We start from the raw sequence: 17843 nt of genomic DNA, 5'->3' as shown, positions 1-17843 counted from the left end.
ATCTAATTAGCTGCCTCCATCACTTTGATCTCTTTCAATTTCACTGCCCTCACCACCCAAACCTCTGGCAAAACTCCCCTTTGCCCTAGCCCTGAACTAGTGTTTTTTACTTCAGTTTTCCTCTTGTCTTCACTGACACCCCTCCAAACAGCTCTTGTCAGCAAGACCCAACTGCAGTTCCCACATCCCTCTACCCATAAACTGCTGGTCATCCAACTTCTCTTCCTGGTGCTCCGTATTAGTCTTAGTCATCGAGCTGTGCAGCATGGAAACAGACCCTTCGGTCCAAATTGTCCACGCTGACCAGATATTCCAAATAAATCTCGTCCCATTTGCCAGCACTTGGCCCATATCCCTCTTAAACCGTGTCTATTCATACACCCATCCAGATGTCTTTTAAATGTTGTAATTGTACCAGCCTCCACTGCTTCCTTTGGCAGCTCATTCCATTACATGCACTACCTTCTGTGTGAAAAAGTTGCCCCTTTGGTCCCTTTTAAATCTTTCCCCTCTTACTTTAAACCTATATCCTCTAGTTTTGGACCCCCCCCCCCCCCCCCCAATCCCAGGAAGAAGTGCTTGTCTGTTCACCCTATCCATAGTTAAAAATCACACAACACCAGGTTATAGTCCAACAGGTTTAATTGGAAGCACACTAGCTTTGGGAGCGACGCTCCTTCATCAGGTGATTGTGGAGGGTTCGATCGTAACACAGAATTTCGCAGGGAGATAAATTCTGTGTTACGATCGAGCCCTCCACAATCACCTGATGAAGGAGCGTCGCTCCCAAAGCTAGTGTGCTTCCAATTAAACCTGTTGGACTATAACCTGGTGTTGTGTGATTTTTAACTTTGTGCACCCCAGTCCAACACCAGCATCTCCGAATCACCCTATCCATGCCTGTCATGATTTTATAAACCTCTGAGGTCACTCCTCAGCCTCCGATGCTGGAGGGAAAACAGCCCCAGTCTATTCAGCCTCTCTCTATAGCTCAAACCCTCCAATCTTAACAACATTCTTGTAAATCTTTTCTGAATCCATTCAAATTTCACAACATCTTTCCTCGAGCAGGGAGATCAGAATTGCACACACCATTCCAAAAGTGGCCTAACCAATGTCCTGCACAGCCACAACAGGACCTCCCAACTCCTATACTCAGTGCTCTCTGACCAATAAAGACAAACATACTAAATGTCGTCTTCTTTATCCTGTCTACCTGCAGCTCCACTTACAAGGAACAATGAACCTGTACTCCAAGGTCTCTTTGTTCAGCAACACTCCCTCGGACCTTACCATTAAGTGTATAAGTTCTGTCCTGATTTGTTTTCCCAAAATGCGACACCTTACATTTATCTAAATTAAACTCCATTTGCCAATTCTCAGCCCATTGATCCACCTGATTAAGGTCCCGTTGTAATCTGAGGTAACCTTCTTCGCTGTCCATTACGCCTCCAATTTTGGTGTCATCTGCAAACCTACTAACTATACCCCTTATGTTCACGTCCAAATCATTTATCTAAATGACAAAAAGCAGTGGACCCAACATCGATCCTTGTGGCAACACCATTGGTTATAGGCCTCCAGTCTGAAAAGCGACCCTCCACCCCCATCCTCAGTCTTCTACCTGTTTGTTTACAATTTTCTCTCCATCTACTGTGCCTTTCCTTTTTAAGTTGCTAATATCATCCCCATCCTCTTTCTTAAAAAAAAACTTCCCATTGCAATGCCCTTGCAAAATGGTGCCTCATTTTTAATTTCCCTTTTCTCATCCAAATCATGTTGACGTTGTCACTTCCCAAGCCCGTGCCCATAGAACATAGAACATAGAACAATACAGCACAGAACAGGCCCTTTGGCCCACAATGTTGTGCTGAACATTTGTCCGAGCTTAAGCACCTATCCATGTACCTATCCAATTGCCGCTTAAAGGTCACCAATGATTCTGACTCTGCCACTCCCACAGGCAGCGCATTCCATGCCCCCACCACTCTCTCGGTAAAGAAAATTTATAATTCAGAAATCCATGTTTGAATCCCTCTAGTCAAGTTTCCTTTACTCCTATGGGCCACTGAAATAGCTCTTGACAAAGTAATCACTGTTACCTTATATGATTGTGACAGTCATCAACTTTCATTTCTCATTCATCTCAATCTGCAGTCTTCACCACAGGCATGGTCTCTGCAGGTGAACATCTCTTCCACTTACTATCTTAAGTATTCTAGGTGATGAGTACAGTCAGAACATCAAGTTTTCTGCCTAATGTTGGGCTTAATGCCTTGTTACTACCTGATTTAATTTCAATCCAGCATAATTTCCCCCTTGTTCCCTCGACAGCTATCCAACACAAATATACAAACTGGAAAGCTTTTCTTGTGAAAAGACTGACTGGTGCCAAGACCCTTCCACCTGATTTTTGCTCCAAGGTAAGATGGCCAGCTCCTTATTTCCATTTTATCGTTTCCTTATTATCATTTCCATTTGTTCCTGAACTATACTGCCAAAATTTGTTACAATTGGGCAAAGGGAAGTAACTTTTTTCAAACTTAAAAAGCTTCACGATGTGTGAGACCCATGGAACCTATGCAGAGAATGAAGTGACGAGCTAGCTTCATACTTCTGGGTTCTTCTAAGGTCTAATGTTGCTCAGTTGCATTAAGCAAATACTGCTTGATGGAGTATTTTCAAAAGCCGTTCTCAACTTTACAAGGAAACACATGGATTCTAAGCCCAAACAATTCTCAGGATTTACCCTGAGCCTAGACTCCAAAACTTAGCTGCTAGAATTTCTCCTTGCGTTCTAACAGCAAAGAGCCTTTCAACTTTTTTTGACTTCTCACTGAGTCTCCTGTACAGAACCCATGTTAATCAGTTGCCTTCCCAGCAGTACAGCTAAAAGCAGCACTGCCTAATGTGGAGCCTACATCTGTGTTTTCACACTGATATCCTGTAACTATTGAAATCTGCCTCGGTGACCCCCGAACTGTCCTGCGTGACTTATTTCAAACCTTGCAACAAGCCCCTGTCTTATTGGGTTGAATTAACTGTTTCCGCCTGGTAACCCTTGGAGCAGTCCATTCCATAAATGTTACATTTTCACAATGTTGGAGACGGATATCATCTTGTATTATTTATTCTTCATTATTTTTATTTCATTTTATGCTCCTGTCAACGTGATTAATACTTTGTTTCTTCACAAATGTGAAATTATCCTTGGGTCTGATTCCATAGGCATCAGTTGTTCCTTTTGATACTTCACCCAACACGAGAGCATGCACCAAGCTTGTTGATAAGCACAGGTGGTTACAATGTCACTACTAAATCTTTGTTCATTCTGATCTGGTACTCGTTTCCATTGAGACAGTAATCTGCTGCATGAACATGATTTTGTGGCTGTGTTAGTTCATATAAAGTCATTGAGCTTTCTGTACTGTCCTTTAATTTGAAATGGGCCATGGACTGACTTGCTACTCACAGTATTGGAACAACAGTGTTCATCATCCTACTTAAGGAACAGAAGTGCAGATAATGCCAGCCTGTTCCCTTCAGTCACGTTAAGTTGTCTTGCAGGTTGTTGAAAGCATGCAGTACCCATTCAAAACTGCCATGCGTGTAGAAGTTGTTGATAAGACTCACCTCTGCCGAACACGAATAGCAGTGGTTGAAAGCATAATCGGTGGTCGTTTACGGCTTATTTACGAAGAATGTGAAGATGGAACAGATGATTTTTGGTGTCATATGCTGAGTCCACTCATTCACCCCATTGGTTGGTCTCGAAGTATTGGACATCGATTCAAAAGAACAGGTAAGTGTTGAGTTGAGAAGTTTTGTTTTGTAAGGACTTCTAGTCAGACCAGGATTGGGCTTAGCTGAAATCCCTCTTCATGTTCATTGTGGTCGTCCTGTGCCGACTTGGTTTTGCTTCTGAAGGATAGCTGCAGGCGTGAGAGAGGCAGAAGGTCTCATTTTAAATCTCCTGTCCTTGCCTTGTTTGATCTGTGTAATACTGCATGTCCACAGCAATGTGATTGATTTTTAATTGCCCTCAAAGTACCAGCAAGCCATTTCAATAAAGGCAGTTGGGGATATGTGATGCTAACCTTCAATGGATGAACTAAAAAAAATGCTGCATGGAAAAGATTGCCATTTCAATATGTGGGTAATCTGTAGAATGATGCAAAAATAGTGTGAAATGTGAGACCTTAAATGTATCAATCTATTTTGGTGCTTTTGTGGCGCAGTGGTAGTATACCGAAGTCTGGGCCCGATGGTTTGGGTTGAAGTACCACTTCCCCAGAGGTATGTCATAACTTACCTAAACGGGTATTTTTTTAAAAGGTGATCCACAAATATACATTCAAGAGTGTGATGCTGGAAAAGCACAGCAGGTCAGGCAGCATCTGAGGAGCAGGAGGAGCAACGTTTCAGGCAAAAGCCCTTCATCAGGAAGGGTTTTGCCCAAAACGTCGATTCTCTTGCTCCTCGGTTGCCTCCTGACCTGCTGTGCTTTTCCAGCACCACACACTCAACTCTAATCACCAACATTTGCAGTCTTCACTTTCACCTACAAATGTACGTTGTTGAATGTCCAATTTACTACTGGGATCTGATTTGAGCATTTAAGTTGATGATAACCTGTAATGGAAACCCATTGTCAGTAATGGGGTCTATACTATTTTCAAATGCCATGAAAATCCATCTGGTTTATTAATGACTTAAGGAAATCTGCCAAATCCTTCCACAGTCGGGTCTACATATGACTCAGGAACCTCAGCAAAGTGTTGACTCTTGTTATGGACCTGGCCAGACCCCTCCAAGTATTCTAAGAAGGTAGCCTAGATCCTAACTTTTTATGTAATTTTAAAGGCAGATGTGAAGTGGGTGTTCCAGGTGTGATGCAGCTGGCCAAACCACTCGGCTTTAAGCAAAACAGGATTGATTTCAACACTACAGTTGAAACATGAACAAAAGAAAATGAAATTTAGAACAACTTGGCTTTGGGAAAACTGAATCAATCTGACACAGTACCTATTACCATTTGACTAACTGTTCCAACACTGTAACATCCCATAAACATGCTTCTTGGCAAAAAGGTAAATTCAAACACAGATTCATACAGGCAGGAGGGCTCAACATCTTGAGAGAGATTTCCGAGAAATTTAGAGGAATTCTTTACTGAAGCTTGCATCTCTCCTGGACTCTTAACGTCTTGTGACTGCTACAGTTAAAACAAGCTAGAAAAAACAATCCTGAACTGGGAGAACTGGCCATTCCCTTTCCATTGTTAAACTAGACTCTTCTGTACCTCTGCCTTTACAACTTCTGTTCAAAAAAAAAACCACTGACAAAATAACCTTTTTGAAAGTGACAGCATTGTCACACCCTTCATTACACTCTGAAATAACCTGGCAAGCCACTCAATTGACAGGCAGCTAATGCTGGCCATCCCATGAAAGAGAAAAGGAAAATAAGGTGGATATAAAATATTGCACAGTCACTAGTGGTTAAGTTCTCCTCAGTGTCTTAGTGAACATTTGTCCCTCAACTAACATCAGAGGTAGCTGATCAGATCATTATCAAACTGTGTTTGCTGTGCATTCCTGCACTGCATTGTTGGACGGTGCAACAGTGACTATATTTCACCTGCACTTTATGGACTGCAATGTGCTTGGAATAACTTGAGGTTATAAATGCAAGTCTGTCTTTCAGTTTATTTCCTGACCTGAGGAATGCCATAAGATGACTTCAAAGTGTTTAAGTATAGAATTCAAGTTCTTGCTATCCAAAAGCCAAATGATGGCTGGAAGGTCAGAGATTCACTATGTTGGGGATTCCCGCCTCCATGGGGTCTCACTGCCAGCTGATGTAGTCTGTAGAATTAAATCGAATTTGTAAAGGGCAGATATGAGGGATGGGAGTCAACAGTGATTTTGGCCAAGGTAGGAGAACTGGACAAATTTTTTAAAGTTTAAAAAATACACTCTCTGGTAACATATGCAAATAAGGAACATTCCTGAGGTGGTGCTAGTCTTCACTAACCTCCCGGTTGACTTTACCACCTGAAATCTAGCTGCCCTACATGATACCTCTGGGCCAGTTCTTCATTATTAGAGAGCAGGACCTCTGCCTCCAAGTGACATGGAATCTGAGCCCCTCCAGCTGCCAGCCAATCCAGCAACACCAGATGTAGCCACCGCTAGCCTGGGGATTGGGGTGGGAAGGGAAGTGAGGTGGACATTGAGATTTTGAGGTCAGGGGTTGAGACAAAGCAGCAGTGATAGCTTTGAGGAGTAGCAGCATCAAGGGCATGTTGCCCCTGATGGGCACAGGAGCCATCTTGCCCAAATGAAGCAGCTTTAATTTCTTCCCGCCTTTCAGGTGGGGAACTGGCCAGCATATATGCATTATAGTGATGGAAGTAGAATGGGGTCTTTTAAGATCTTCTCGTGTCCTGACCAGAGGCTTGGGAAGGATGTTAGAATAGCTATCTCCGAAACAGATGGGATATTTAGCCCAGTACTATTTTGCTCTTACCAGAGCCATGAGACTGTGAGCTTGAGCATCACCCTAACGAGTTGAGCTCAGCTTGTCCAGATGTAGCAGTGCAGTACTGAGTGAGTGCTTCAGAACAGACATTCAAATCCCAAGGGAAGTCCCGAGCTGCCTTCTGGATGATGCTGAAAGTATGAGAGGAGCCAACATTCCTACGTCAGCCACCCTCGGAAACAGATTAAACCGAACATTTACCCAATTGCAATTTGAGAGATCCTGCTACAGTTTTTGCCAATGTAACAGCAGAGACTGCACCAAAAGGTAATTAGTTTGACACTAATTGCTGACTGTTGTGATTAAACGCCATAAAAGTTCAAGTCCTCTTTGTAAATCAATGTATGAGGAAAGTACTGTTCTGGGCACTGGACCCAGCAGCGCACTCTAGCTGGGCCTGAGCTGCTGACAGCTCAGTCTAGGAGCTGCAATCCCTGTTATACTGCAGCAATGCTCTTCCTCAGACTCCACATGCCACATTAAGCTGACAGGCCTTTTTCCCTGGAGGATGCTCTTCTCTGGTAAAAGCTCATTGCTGTATGTTCCAAGTAGTGGGGTCGAGGCATCTGTCTGACTATAATGGAGAGAACTGTCTGATGAGCAAACTATTCTGTTCTGATCAAATTTTCTCCCCTCACCCCTTCCCGGTTACGTTTCTCAGCTGCACTTACTGCATGTGGCCTGACATCTCATAGTTTATGTGTTTCTGCCTTCCTCACAACCAGCATCAGAAAAAGTAAGGTGCTACAAGACCTCGGTGTCCTTGTACACCAGTTGCTGACGGTAAGTATGCAGGTGTGCAGCAAGCAATGAAGAGAACAAATGGTATAGTTGTCTTCATAGTGCGAGGATTCTAGTATAGGAGGACGGGTGTCTTGCTGCAGTTATACAGGTCCTGTATAAAATTCTGACGCATAAAGGTGGATAAATCTCTAGAACTCTGTGGGAAGCGAGGGAAGTGATTGCTGGGCCCCTTGCTGATATATTTGTATCATTGATAGTCGCAGGTGAAGTGCCGGAAGACTGGAGGTTGGCTAACATGGTGCCACTGTTTAAGAAAGGTGGTAAGGAAAAGCCAGGGATCTATAAACCAGTGAGTCTGACATCACTGGTGGGCGAGTTGTTGGAGGGGATCCCGAGGGACAGGATTTACAGGTATTTGGAAAAGTGGGGGCTGATCAGGGATAGTCAACATGGCTTTGTGTGTAGGAAATCATGTTTCACTAACTTGATTCAGTTTTTTAAAGAAGTAACAGAGAGGATTGATAAAGGCAGAGCGGTGGTCGTGATCTATATGGAGTTCAGTAAGGCCTTCAACAGGATTTCTCATGGTAGCCTGGTTAGCAAGGTTATATCTTATGGAATACTGGGAGAACTAGCCATTTGGATACAGAACTGGCTCAAACATAGAAGACAGAGGGTGGTGGTGGACGGTTGCTTTTCAGACTGGAGGCCTGTGACCAGTGGAATGCCACAAGGATCGGTGTTGGGTCCACTGCTTTTTGTCATTTATATAATAATTTGGATGCAAGCATAAGAGGTATAGTTAGTAAGTTTGCAGATGACACCAAAATTGGAGGTGTAGTGGATAGCGAAGAAAGTTGCCTTGGATTACAATGGGAACTTGGTTAGATGGGTCAATGGGCCAAGAAGTAGAAGATGGAGTTTAATTTAGATAAATGTAAGGTACTGCATTTTGGAAAGGCAAATCAGAGCAGGATGTATACACTTAATGGTAAGGTCCTGGGCAGTGTTGCTGAACAAAGAGACCTTGGAGTGCAGGTTCATAGCTCCTTGAAAGTGGAGTTGCAGATAGATAGGATAGTAAAGAAGGTGTTTGGTATGCTTTGCTTTTATTGGTCAGTGCATTGAGTACAGGAGTTGGGAGGTCATGTTGTGGCTGTAAAGGACATTGGTTAGGACACTTTTGGAGTATTGAATGCAATTCTGGTCTCCCTGCTATAGGAAGGATGTTGTGAGACTTGAAAGGGTTCAGGAACTATTTACAAAGATGTTGTTAGGGTTGGAAGGTTTGAGCTATAGGGAGAGGCTGAATAGGCTGGAGTGTCAGAGGCCAAGGGGTGATCTTTGGTTTATACATTCATGAGGGCCTGGATAAGATAAATAGACAAGTTATTTTTCCTGGGGTGCAACTAGAGGCATAGGTTTAAGATGAGAAAGGGAAAGGTTTGACCTGAGAGGCAACTTTTTCACGCAGAGGATGGTGCTTATATGGAATGAGCTGCCAAAGGAAGTGATGGAGGCCAGTACAATTATAGCATTTAAAAGGCATCTGGATGGGTATATGAACAGGAAGCATTTAGAGGGATATGGACCAAATGCTGGCCAATGAGACTAGATTTATATCTGATATCTGGTCGGCATGGACAAATTTCCATGCTGGGTAAAAACAAGGACTGCAAATGATGGAAACCAGAGTCTAGATTAGAGTGTGCAGGAAAAGCACAGCAGGTCAGGCAGCATCCGAGGAGCAGGAAAATCGACATTTCGGGCAAAACCCCTTCATCAGGATTAAAGGCAGGGGTGCCCCACTCTGCAGGCACCCTGCCTCTATTCCTGATGAAGGGCTTTTGCCTGAAACGTCGATTTTCCTGCTCCTCGGATGCTGCCTGACCTGCTGTGCTTTTCCAGCACCACTCTAATCTAGACTCAAATTTCCATGCTGTACAACTCGATGACTATGACTCTAATAGATAGTGAGAAATGTTTGCCCTTAGTAGAGGGTCAATAGGGTATAGTTCAATGGGAAGGAGAAAGAAATTTAAAGGATTTTGAGGAAACGTTTTTTCACCCAGTAGGTGGTTGATATCTGGAACTCGCTGCTTAAGAAGCAGTGTAAACCCTCAAGACATAAATATTTGGATGAAAGCTTGAACTGCCATAGCATTCAAAGCTACAGACCAAGTGCTTGAAAGTGGGATTATGATTAGATAGTTGATGACTGGTGTGGCACAATGGGCTGGAGGGCCTTTATCTGTGCTATCATGACTGATTGACTGTAATGGATACTATATATAATAGATATGAAAGAAACAAAAGACAAATAACCACCACTTGGCAGTTGAGAATAAGGCTTGGGGAGAATTCTGATGTTTAGAATAGGGTTAAAATTAAGGATGTAGCTGAAATCAGAATTGATTGGTATTCTGACTACTCACATTTTCATGTCTATGAAATATCATCTGAATACTGATACTGAAATTCCCCTCTCTCTTCTGTTGGTTGGTTTTCATTTGCATCTGGGTTTAGTTTCTATCATTGAATAGTTCCTGCATTGCTTGACTGTGTGCCCTTTTTAAAAATTAGATTAAACTTACAAACTTTGTTTATATTTAGATGGTTCAAAGAAGCAGGAAGGACAGTGTGATGCTGCACCACAGCTGTTTGCAAAGGTAAGCTTCAGGAAGTAAGGTATTGTGTCCTTCATGAATGAATATGGAGTGCTCCTGATATTTATAATCTGCAAACATTCATGATGGCCTAGAGTTTTCGATTTGCCTTATTAGAGTTTAGATTTGGTTGACGGGTTTGTTAAAAATGAGGGTGTCTCCCATTTGAAGAGGTTTGTTTTTTAATGCTTAAGTCTTTGGAACCCTCCTCCCTCAACTGGTGGAGGCAAAGTTACTGAATATTTTTCAGGCAAAAGTAGAAAATTGATTAACAAGGGACTAGATATCAGGGGCAAGTGGGAATTTGGAGTTAGGGATAAAATCGGATCAGTCATGTTCTTACTGAATGGAAGAGCTGACTTGAGGGGCTGAATGGCCTCCTAAATGGTATGTTCAAAAGCTGCATGTGCCTTTATAATCGAGACACGACTCCTGCTTTGTCACTTGGATGTGATGTTTATAAGCTCATGTTGCAGCTTGCTGTAATAAATGCTGTTTAATCATGCAGCATTACAAAGTCAATGAGGTTGAACTGGCTAGATGAAATAAACATGACTTGCTAGCAGAGGTATGCAAGATGTTAGTAGTCATGTTCATTTTCTTTATTACAACAATAGGTTGATAACTTCATCTTTAAATGCAGGATTTCTTGTTGTGCCATCGCGAAAGACTTCAGAAGAATTAAACATTTCATTCTGTGAAAAGCTACATAAAGCTGTACAGCTGCAGAAAGACCAAGGAATATGAATACAAAATCTTGTCATGAGCCTGAACTTGTGACTGATTTATAGTCATTGAGTATGAGTAGCATTTTTCTTTCCCCCTGAGTTGAGAAGGTAACTTTAATTCTGTCGGACTCCCATTATTCAAGGAACGAATGCAGTTTTTTCCTTGAATCTGCCTCTCAATTTTGTAATCTGTCATTGAAGAGAGCAGCTTCCAAATATCAATGTTGTTTCATGCTAAAGGTCTTGTTTAGGAATTAAGTTTTGCATCAGCATTATAACTCTTTTTCCTTGTGGCTACATTTGTGCACTGATATTCAAATTTCAGCTTGACTGTGTCAAAACTCCTGGAGGACATGGACTGTTATCAACTTTGACTCCTGATCTATCAGTTTAAAATATTCTAATCCCATCTAGTGAAGTTTAATTGTTTTACACAAATGATTTGAAAGCTGTTTTCTATCAAATAATTGTCACTATTTTTGCCGCATTTAAGCATTGAGTACACGTCCCTCAAACCCACTCTGCCAGTCAATAAAGTAATAGATGATTAGTTGACATTCTTGCCTACTCATGATCTTTCATCCCCTTGCTTATCACGAATCTGTCTACCTCTGCCTTGAAAATATTCAAAGACCCTCTACCTCAACAGTCTTGAAGTCGAGTGCCTGAGAAAATAATCTCATCTATGTCTTTAGGAGGTGGTTCTAAGTTCTTTATATAAGAGGAAAGATCCTTTCCACCTGTTAGTACCCCTCACTATCTCTTATGCTTCAACCAAGTTTCCTCTTAATCTTCCAAACCCCAGCAGAGAAAATCTTAACCTGTACAACTCTTTCTCATCAGATAACCCACCCATTCCAGGTGTTAGTCTGATAAACTGTCTCTGAACTGCACCCACTGCACTTACATCCATCCTTAAATAAGGTGACCAATACTGTACACAGTACTTGAGATATTATCTCACTTTGATATAACTGAAACATAACTTGCGACATTTTGTATTCACATCCCATCGTAGTAAACAATAGCATGTGATTAGCTATACTAATAACTTTCAAAAGGTAGCATAAGGATAGACCATTTCAGACTGAGGTGACAAGTAAACTCTTGTGAGGATGGTGAATCTTTGAAACCCTCTACTCAAGGGTTGTGGAGGTTCAGATGTTGAGTATGTTCAAGACAGATTAATATTTTGCTGGCTATTAGAAATAGCAAGGGAATTGTGTAGGTAATGTGGTGATGAAGTAGATGACCAGCCAAGGTCTCATTGAATGAAATAGCATCAAAAGCCTGGCCTGCACCTGCTCTGATTTCTCGTTATGTTGTGCCATCTATTAACTAGCGTTGAAGTGACCTAATGTGATTCCTGATGAAGGGCTCCTACCGGAAACATCGATTTTCTTGCTCCCTGGACGCTGCCTGCCTTGCTGTGCATTTCCAGCACCACTCTAATCTAGACTCTAACTTCCAGCATCTGCAGTCCTCACTTTGGCCTAATGTGCTACCCAGTTAAATCATTTTATGGTTCAACATGGCAGTTCGCCATCTGCTCTGGGAAATAAAACCTTTGATGCCCCCATCATGAGAATGATTTATTTTTTGTTTGCAAAGAATGATGTGCTTTTCTTTGTGACCGTACAGAATCTCTTGATTTTTCAGGTGAAGGATGTGGACCAGAGTGGAGAGTGGTTCCAGGAAGGGATGAAACTGGAAGCAATTGACCCACTGAATCTGTCTGCAATCTGTGTGGCAACTGTCCGCAAAGTAAGGTCACTAGCACACATGCAGAACCCTACCATCTTACTCTAATCATCCTCTTTATAAATGGTAATTGGCTCTTGTTCTGGGTTATGTACTGCCTTTGGGCCCTGACAGATGGTTGCCCTGATGGGAGGAAAGTTTCTTTCCTTTTACTGGAAGAACCTTGACTGAGATGGGTTTGGAATCATCTATCAGCTCAGTTCAAGTGAGTTGAAGTTTCTGATGCTTTCCAGTTGGGGATTCTGTGTATATACTGGTATGCTTGAACCAAACCTTATTAGCTATTTCAAATTGGAATTTATGTCTATGCTTTAAACCGTATTGTCACTCTCCACTGTTGAACTAGAGGATTGTCCTGAGGCTACAGGTTCTACCTTGCCCACAGGCTCAGTATCAACTGATCAATCATGAATTGATTCTCAAACCTCATTCTCATTCCATTGAAGGAATGTGGAATACAGTTATTATACAGGCACAGCCTATTTTACCTGCTGCAGTGAAGACAGGAAGATCGGGTTTGTAAGCAAGTAATCCTGATGACCCTTAGTAAATAAATACTTGAATTCGCATACATGCAAACTCAGATCAATCATCATTTGCAGTATTTTTTCTATTTAATGTTTTGAAATATGTTTGAGATTTAAAGTCATCACTGTTTGTTTAAGCTATTCCTGAGTTATTTAAATTAACTTTGTTTCCAGAGATTGGGCGTGTGCCCTGATTCCTCCAGCTGTTGAGCTTTATACAAGGGATTTAAAACCAAATGATCATTGTTGCTGGACACACGTACTGAAATATACATCCTGTTAATTTTTGTAAAGTCATTTTTACTTTGTTTCTTCCCACTGTGAGGGTGAAGAGACTTTTCCCTTTCCAGTTATTTCAGTTCTCCATGTAGAATCTGTTGCTTTGCTAACAAATTTGCTGCTGGCTCTTCCAACTTTTCCTTCTCCTTTGGCTTAATCTGAGTGAGGAGTGTTTTATCTGCTTAAAGGAATGCTGCGGAGAAATATTCTAGTCCTTAATGACACAAATTAATTAATCGCTCCTAGTATGTTTGTATTGTGATTAAATGCAGCACTGGCTTAAGTCCGAAGGAGGAAAGATGTGTAATTAAAACCAAATTTCTCTCTGAGCAAAGTGAACTACAATTTGACGATCAATTACTGTGCAATAAAATCTGGGACAATTAACTGGGCATTTGTGAGTGGACATGGATTTTAGGACCTGCCACATCAACCTCTGATTGTGTATTTCTCCTGCCATTCTTCCCCTCTGTAAAGAAGTGCTGTCTGTTCTTTTTAAAAAGAGCCATGGGAATAATCCTGCTGTAAACTGTTTGCCTGTCAGACCTGTTAGTTGGAATGGCAGCACACTGTGATGATGCTGCAAGCCTGCCTTTGTGTTTTGCCATTTGAAAGAGCCACCAAAGTTTCAAACTGATGGGCTACTGGAGAGTATCAGTTCACTAAGATGGTCATATGGTGAACCTTTCTCCAAGTTGTAAAGGAAGGAGAAATTGTCACTACCTGGCATACTTTTGCATTCTGCAAAGGGACCCATGTGAATTTCTGTGATATTAACTGTGTGCTTTTCTCCTGACTTGTGAAACTTCCCATTTCTTTTATAGGTATTAGCTGAGGGTTACCTGATGATTGGCATCGATGGCTCAGAGGCAGCAGATGGCTCGGACTGGTTTTGTTACCACTCTGTATCTCCATCAATCTTCCCTGTGGGATTCTGTGAAATCAACAAGATTGAACTTACGCCGCCCAGAGGTAACACCTTTGTCAGGGGATAGGATGTGGTGTAATACTTTAATTGCTGTAAATCAAACTCTGTTAAAGCTCAATATGATATCATTGTTTCATTGAGGGTCTGAGTTAATATTATGTTTGAAACCCAACATTTGCTGTTTGCTCCTTTTTTAAATTCAGCTTCTCTTTTGCTGTAAGCTTACTGCTCCTGACATAATTGAGAATATGGCTTTCCAGGGTAGCTCCCAGGTCAGTCGTAAACAGAGGTTCTTTTGTAACCATAGTTACCTACAAAAGAAAGATAAGGATGATTTGAGTATCTGTGCAAAGTTCTGTAGGAAATTGAGTTCAGAGCTGATCCTTGCAAGAAAGAACTTGCCATGGAGTCATAGCCCTTCTGTCTAACTTGTCCATGCTGATCAGATCTAATCTAGTCCCATTTGCTGGTACTTGGCCCATATCCCTCGAAATTCGTCCTGTTGATACACTCTTCCTATTCATATTTATATAAATGATGAAAAGTAGTGGACCCAGCACCGATCCTTGTGGCACTCCACTGGTCACAGGCCTCCAGTTTGAAAAACAACCCTCCACCACCACCCTCTGTCTTCTACCTTTGAGCCAGTTCTGTATCCAAATGACTAGTTCTCCCTGTATTCCATGAGATCTAACCTTGCTAACCAGTCTCCCATGGGGAACCTTACTGAACTCCTGAGGAAGGGCCTGTGCCCGAAACGTCGAATCTCCTGTTCCCTGGATGCTGCCTGACCTGCTGTGCTGTTCCAGCAATAAAGTTTCAACTTTGAACTCCATATATATCACATCCACTGCTCTGCCTTCATCAATCCTCTTTGTTACTTCAAAAAACTGAATCAAGTTAGTGAAACATGATTTCCCACACACAAAGCCATGTTGACTATCCCTAATCAGTCCTTGCCTTTCCAAATGCATGTAAAACCTGTCCCTCAGGATTCCCTCCAACAACTTGCCCACCACTGACGTCAAACTCACTGGTCTATAGTTCCCTGGCTTGTCCTTACTACCTTTCTTAAACAGTGGCACCATGTTAGCCAACCTCCAGTCTTCCGGTACCTCACCTGTGACTATCTATCTATGATACGAGTATCTCAGCAAGGGCCTCTGCAATCACTTCCCTAGCTTCCCACAGAGTTCTAGGATGCACCTGATCAGGTCTTGGGGATTTATTCACTTTTGTGCGTTTCAAGACATCCAGCCACATTCTCCTCTGTATTGTGGAAATTTTTCAAAATGTCACCATCTGTTTCTCCACATTCTATATCTTCCATGCCCTTCCCCACAGTAAACACTGATGCAAAATACTCATTTAGTATCTCCCCCTCTTCTGCGACTCTACACATGTGCCTTCTTGCTGATCTTTGAGGGACCTATTCTTTCCCTAGTTACCCTTTTGTTCTTAATGTATTTGTAAAAACCCTTTGGATTCTCCTTAATCCATTTTTCCAAAGCTATCTCATGTTCCCTCCTGACTTCCCTCTCAAGTATACTCCTACTGCCTTTATACTCTTCTAAGGATTCATTCGATCTATCCTGTCTATACTTGACATATGCTTCCTGTAGGTGTTCAGAGTTTGTGAGAAGATTTGTAGCTCGGGTGCTCGTTGTTGTGGTTCTGTTTGCCGAGCTGGGAATTTGTGTTGCAGACGTTTTGTCCCCTGTCTAGGTGACATCCTCAGTGCTTGGGAGCCTCCTGTGCTCCTTTTTCTTAACCAAACCCTCAATTTATCAAGTCATCCAGCATTCCCTATACATACCAGCCTTTCCTTTCACCCTAATAGGAATATACTCTCTTTGTATTCTCGTTATCTCATTTCTGAAGGCTTCCCATTTCCAAGCCATGTTTACCTGTGAACAGCTGCCCCCAATCAGCTTTTGAAAGTTCTTGTCTAATACCGTCAAAATTGGCCTTTCTCCAATTTAGAACTTCAACTTTTAGATCTAGTCTATCTTTTTCCGTCATTATTTTAAAACTAATAGAAGTCTGGTGACTGGCCCCAAAGTGCTCCCCCACTGACACCTCAGTCATCTGCCCTGCCTTATTTCCCAAGAGTAGGTCAAGTTTTGCACCATCTCTAGTAGGTATGTCCACATTCTGAATCAGAAAGTTTTCTTGTACTCGCAACAAATACCTCTCCATCTAAACCCTTAACACTATGGCAGTCCCAGTCTATGTTTGGAAAGTTAAAATCCCCTACTATAACCACTCTATTATTCTTACAGATAACTGAGATCTCCTTCCAAATTTATTCCTTAATTTCCTACTGACTATTAGCGGCTCTCTAATACAATCCCCATATGGTGATCATCCCTTTCTTATTTGTCAGTTCCACCCAAATAACTTGCCTGGATGTATTTCCAGGAATATCCTCCCTCAGTACAGCAGTAATGCTATCCCTTATCAAAAATGCCACTTCCACTCCCCCCCCCGCCTCCCTTTCTGTCCTTCCTGTAGCATTCGTATCGTTGAACATTAAGCTGCCAGTCCCGTTCATCCCTGCACCATGTTTGCGTAATTGCTATGATATCCCAGTTCCATGTTCCTAACCATGCCGTGAGTTCATCTGCCTTCCCTGTTAGGCCTCTTGTGTTGAAGTAAATGCAGTTTAATTTATTCTTCCTACCTTGTTCTCTGCTTTGTCACTGCCTTCCCTGACTTGTTTGTTTGTTTGTTTTGTTTGTATTTTTTGTTTGTTTTTGTTTGTGTTTGTTTGTCTCCCTTTTCCAACTAACCTCAGATTGATCTTGTCTCTCAATAGTTCCCAAGCTCCACACACCGCCGCCCCCCCGCGCCACGTCTCTTTTATATCCATCCGAGCAGCTCTAGCTGAATTCTACATGAATTCAGGTGCAATCCATCCTTCTTATACAGGTCACTTCTACCCCAGAAGAGATTCCAATGATCCAAAAATGTGAACCCTTCTCCCCTGCACCAGCTCCTCAGCCATGTATTCATCTGCTCTATCCTCTTATTCCTACCCTCACTAGCTTGTAGCACTGGGAGTAATCGAGATATGACTACCCTCGAGGACCTCCTTTTAAAATTTCTGCCTAACTTTATATATTCTACCTTCAGAATCTCATCCTTTTCCCTTCCTATGTCATTAGTTCCAATGTGTACAGTGACCTCCTGCTGGTCCCTCTCTCCTTTTGGGAACATTCTGCACCCTCTCTGGCACCAGCGAGGTAACACACCATTCTGACTTCTCGTTGCTGGCTGCAGAAACATCTGTCTGTGCCTCTGACTAGAAAGCTCTCTATCACCATCAATCGCTTGGAACCTGACATACCCCTCATTATAGTAGAGCCTGTGTCAATACCAGAAACTGGGCTGCTTGTGTCACATTCCCCTGAGAGACCATCACTCCTACATTTTCCAAAACAGCATACCTGTTTGAAATGGGAATATCTACCGAAGACTTCCTCCCTACCTCTCCCATCTTTCCTGGAGTTAACCCATCCACATGACTATATCTGTAGTTTTCCTCCCTTCCTATAGCTGCCATTCATCACATTCCCTGGCTCTTGTGAATTCCTCATTGCCTCTAACTGCTGCTGTAACCGATCCATACGATCTGATAGATTTCTCAACCAAAGACACATCCTGC

General features: G+C 42.2%; 1 protein-coding gene across 2 annotated transcripts in view; it reads left to right on the top strand.

The window, feature by feature from the left end:
- Window positions 1-17843, top strand: part of mbtd1 (mbt domain containing 1) — a 73829-nt gene that overhangs the window by 36555 nt on the left and 19431 nt on the right. For both annotated transcript variants that reach the window (XM_088000775.1, XM_043715171.2), the window contains exons 8-12: window positions 2335-2423; window positions 3568-3802; window positions 9901-9956; window positions 12341-12445; window positions 14073-14220. In XM_088000775.1, the coding sequence (XP_087856901.1) occupies window positions 2335-2423; window positions 3568-3802; window positions 9901-9956; window positions 12341-12445; window positions 14073-14220 (633 nt within the window). The remainder of the gene's footprint in view (window positions 1-2334; window positions 2424-3567; window positions 3803-9900; window positions 9957-12340; window positions 12446-14072; window positions 14221-17843) is intronic.

This window comes from Chiloscyllium plagiosum, unplaced genomic scaffold, assembly GCF_037043375.1.
Source record: "Chiloscyllium plagiosum isolate Xiang-an unplaced genomic scaffold, Cpla_swu_hap1 HiC_scaffold_25, whole genome shotgun sequence".
Classification (NCBI taxonomy): domain Eukaryota; kingdom Metazoa; phylum Chordata; class Chondrichthyes; order Orectolobiformes; family Hemiscylliidae; genus Chiloscyllium; species Chiloscyllium plagiosum.
This window is presented reverse-complemented; position numbering and strand designations above follow the sequence as displayed.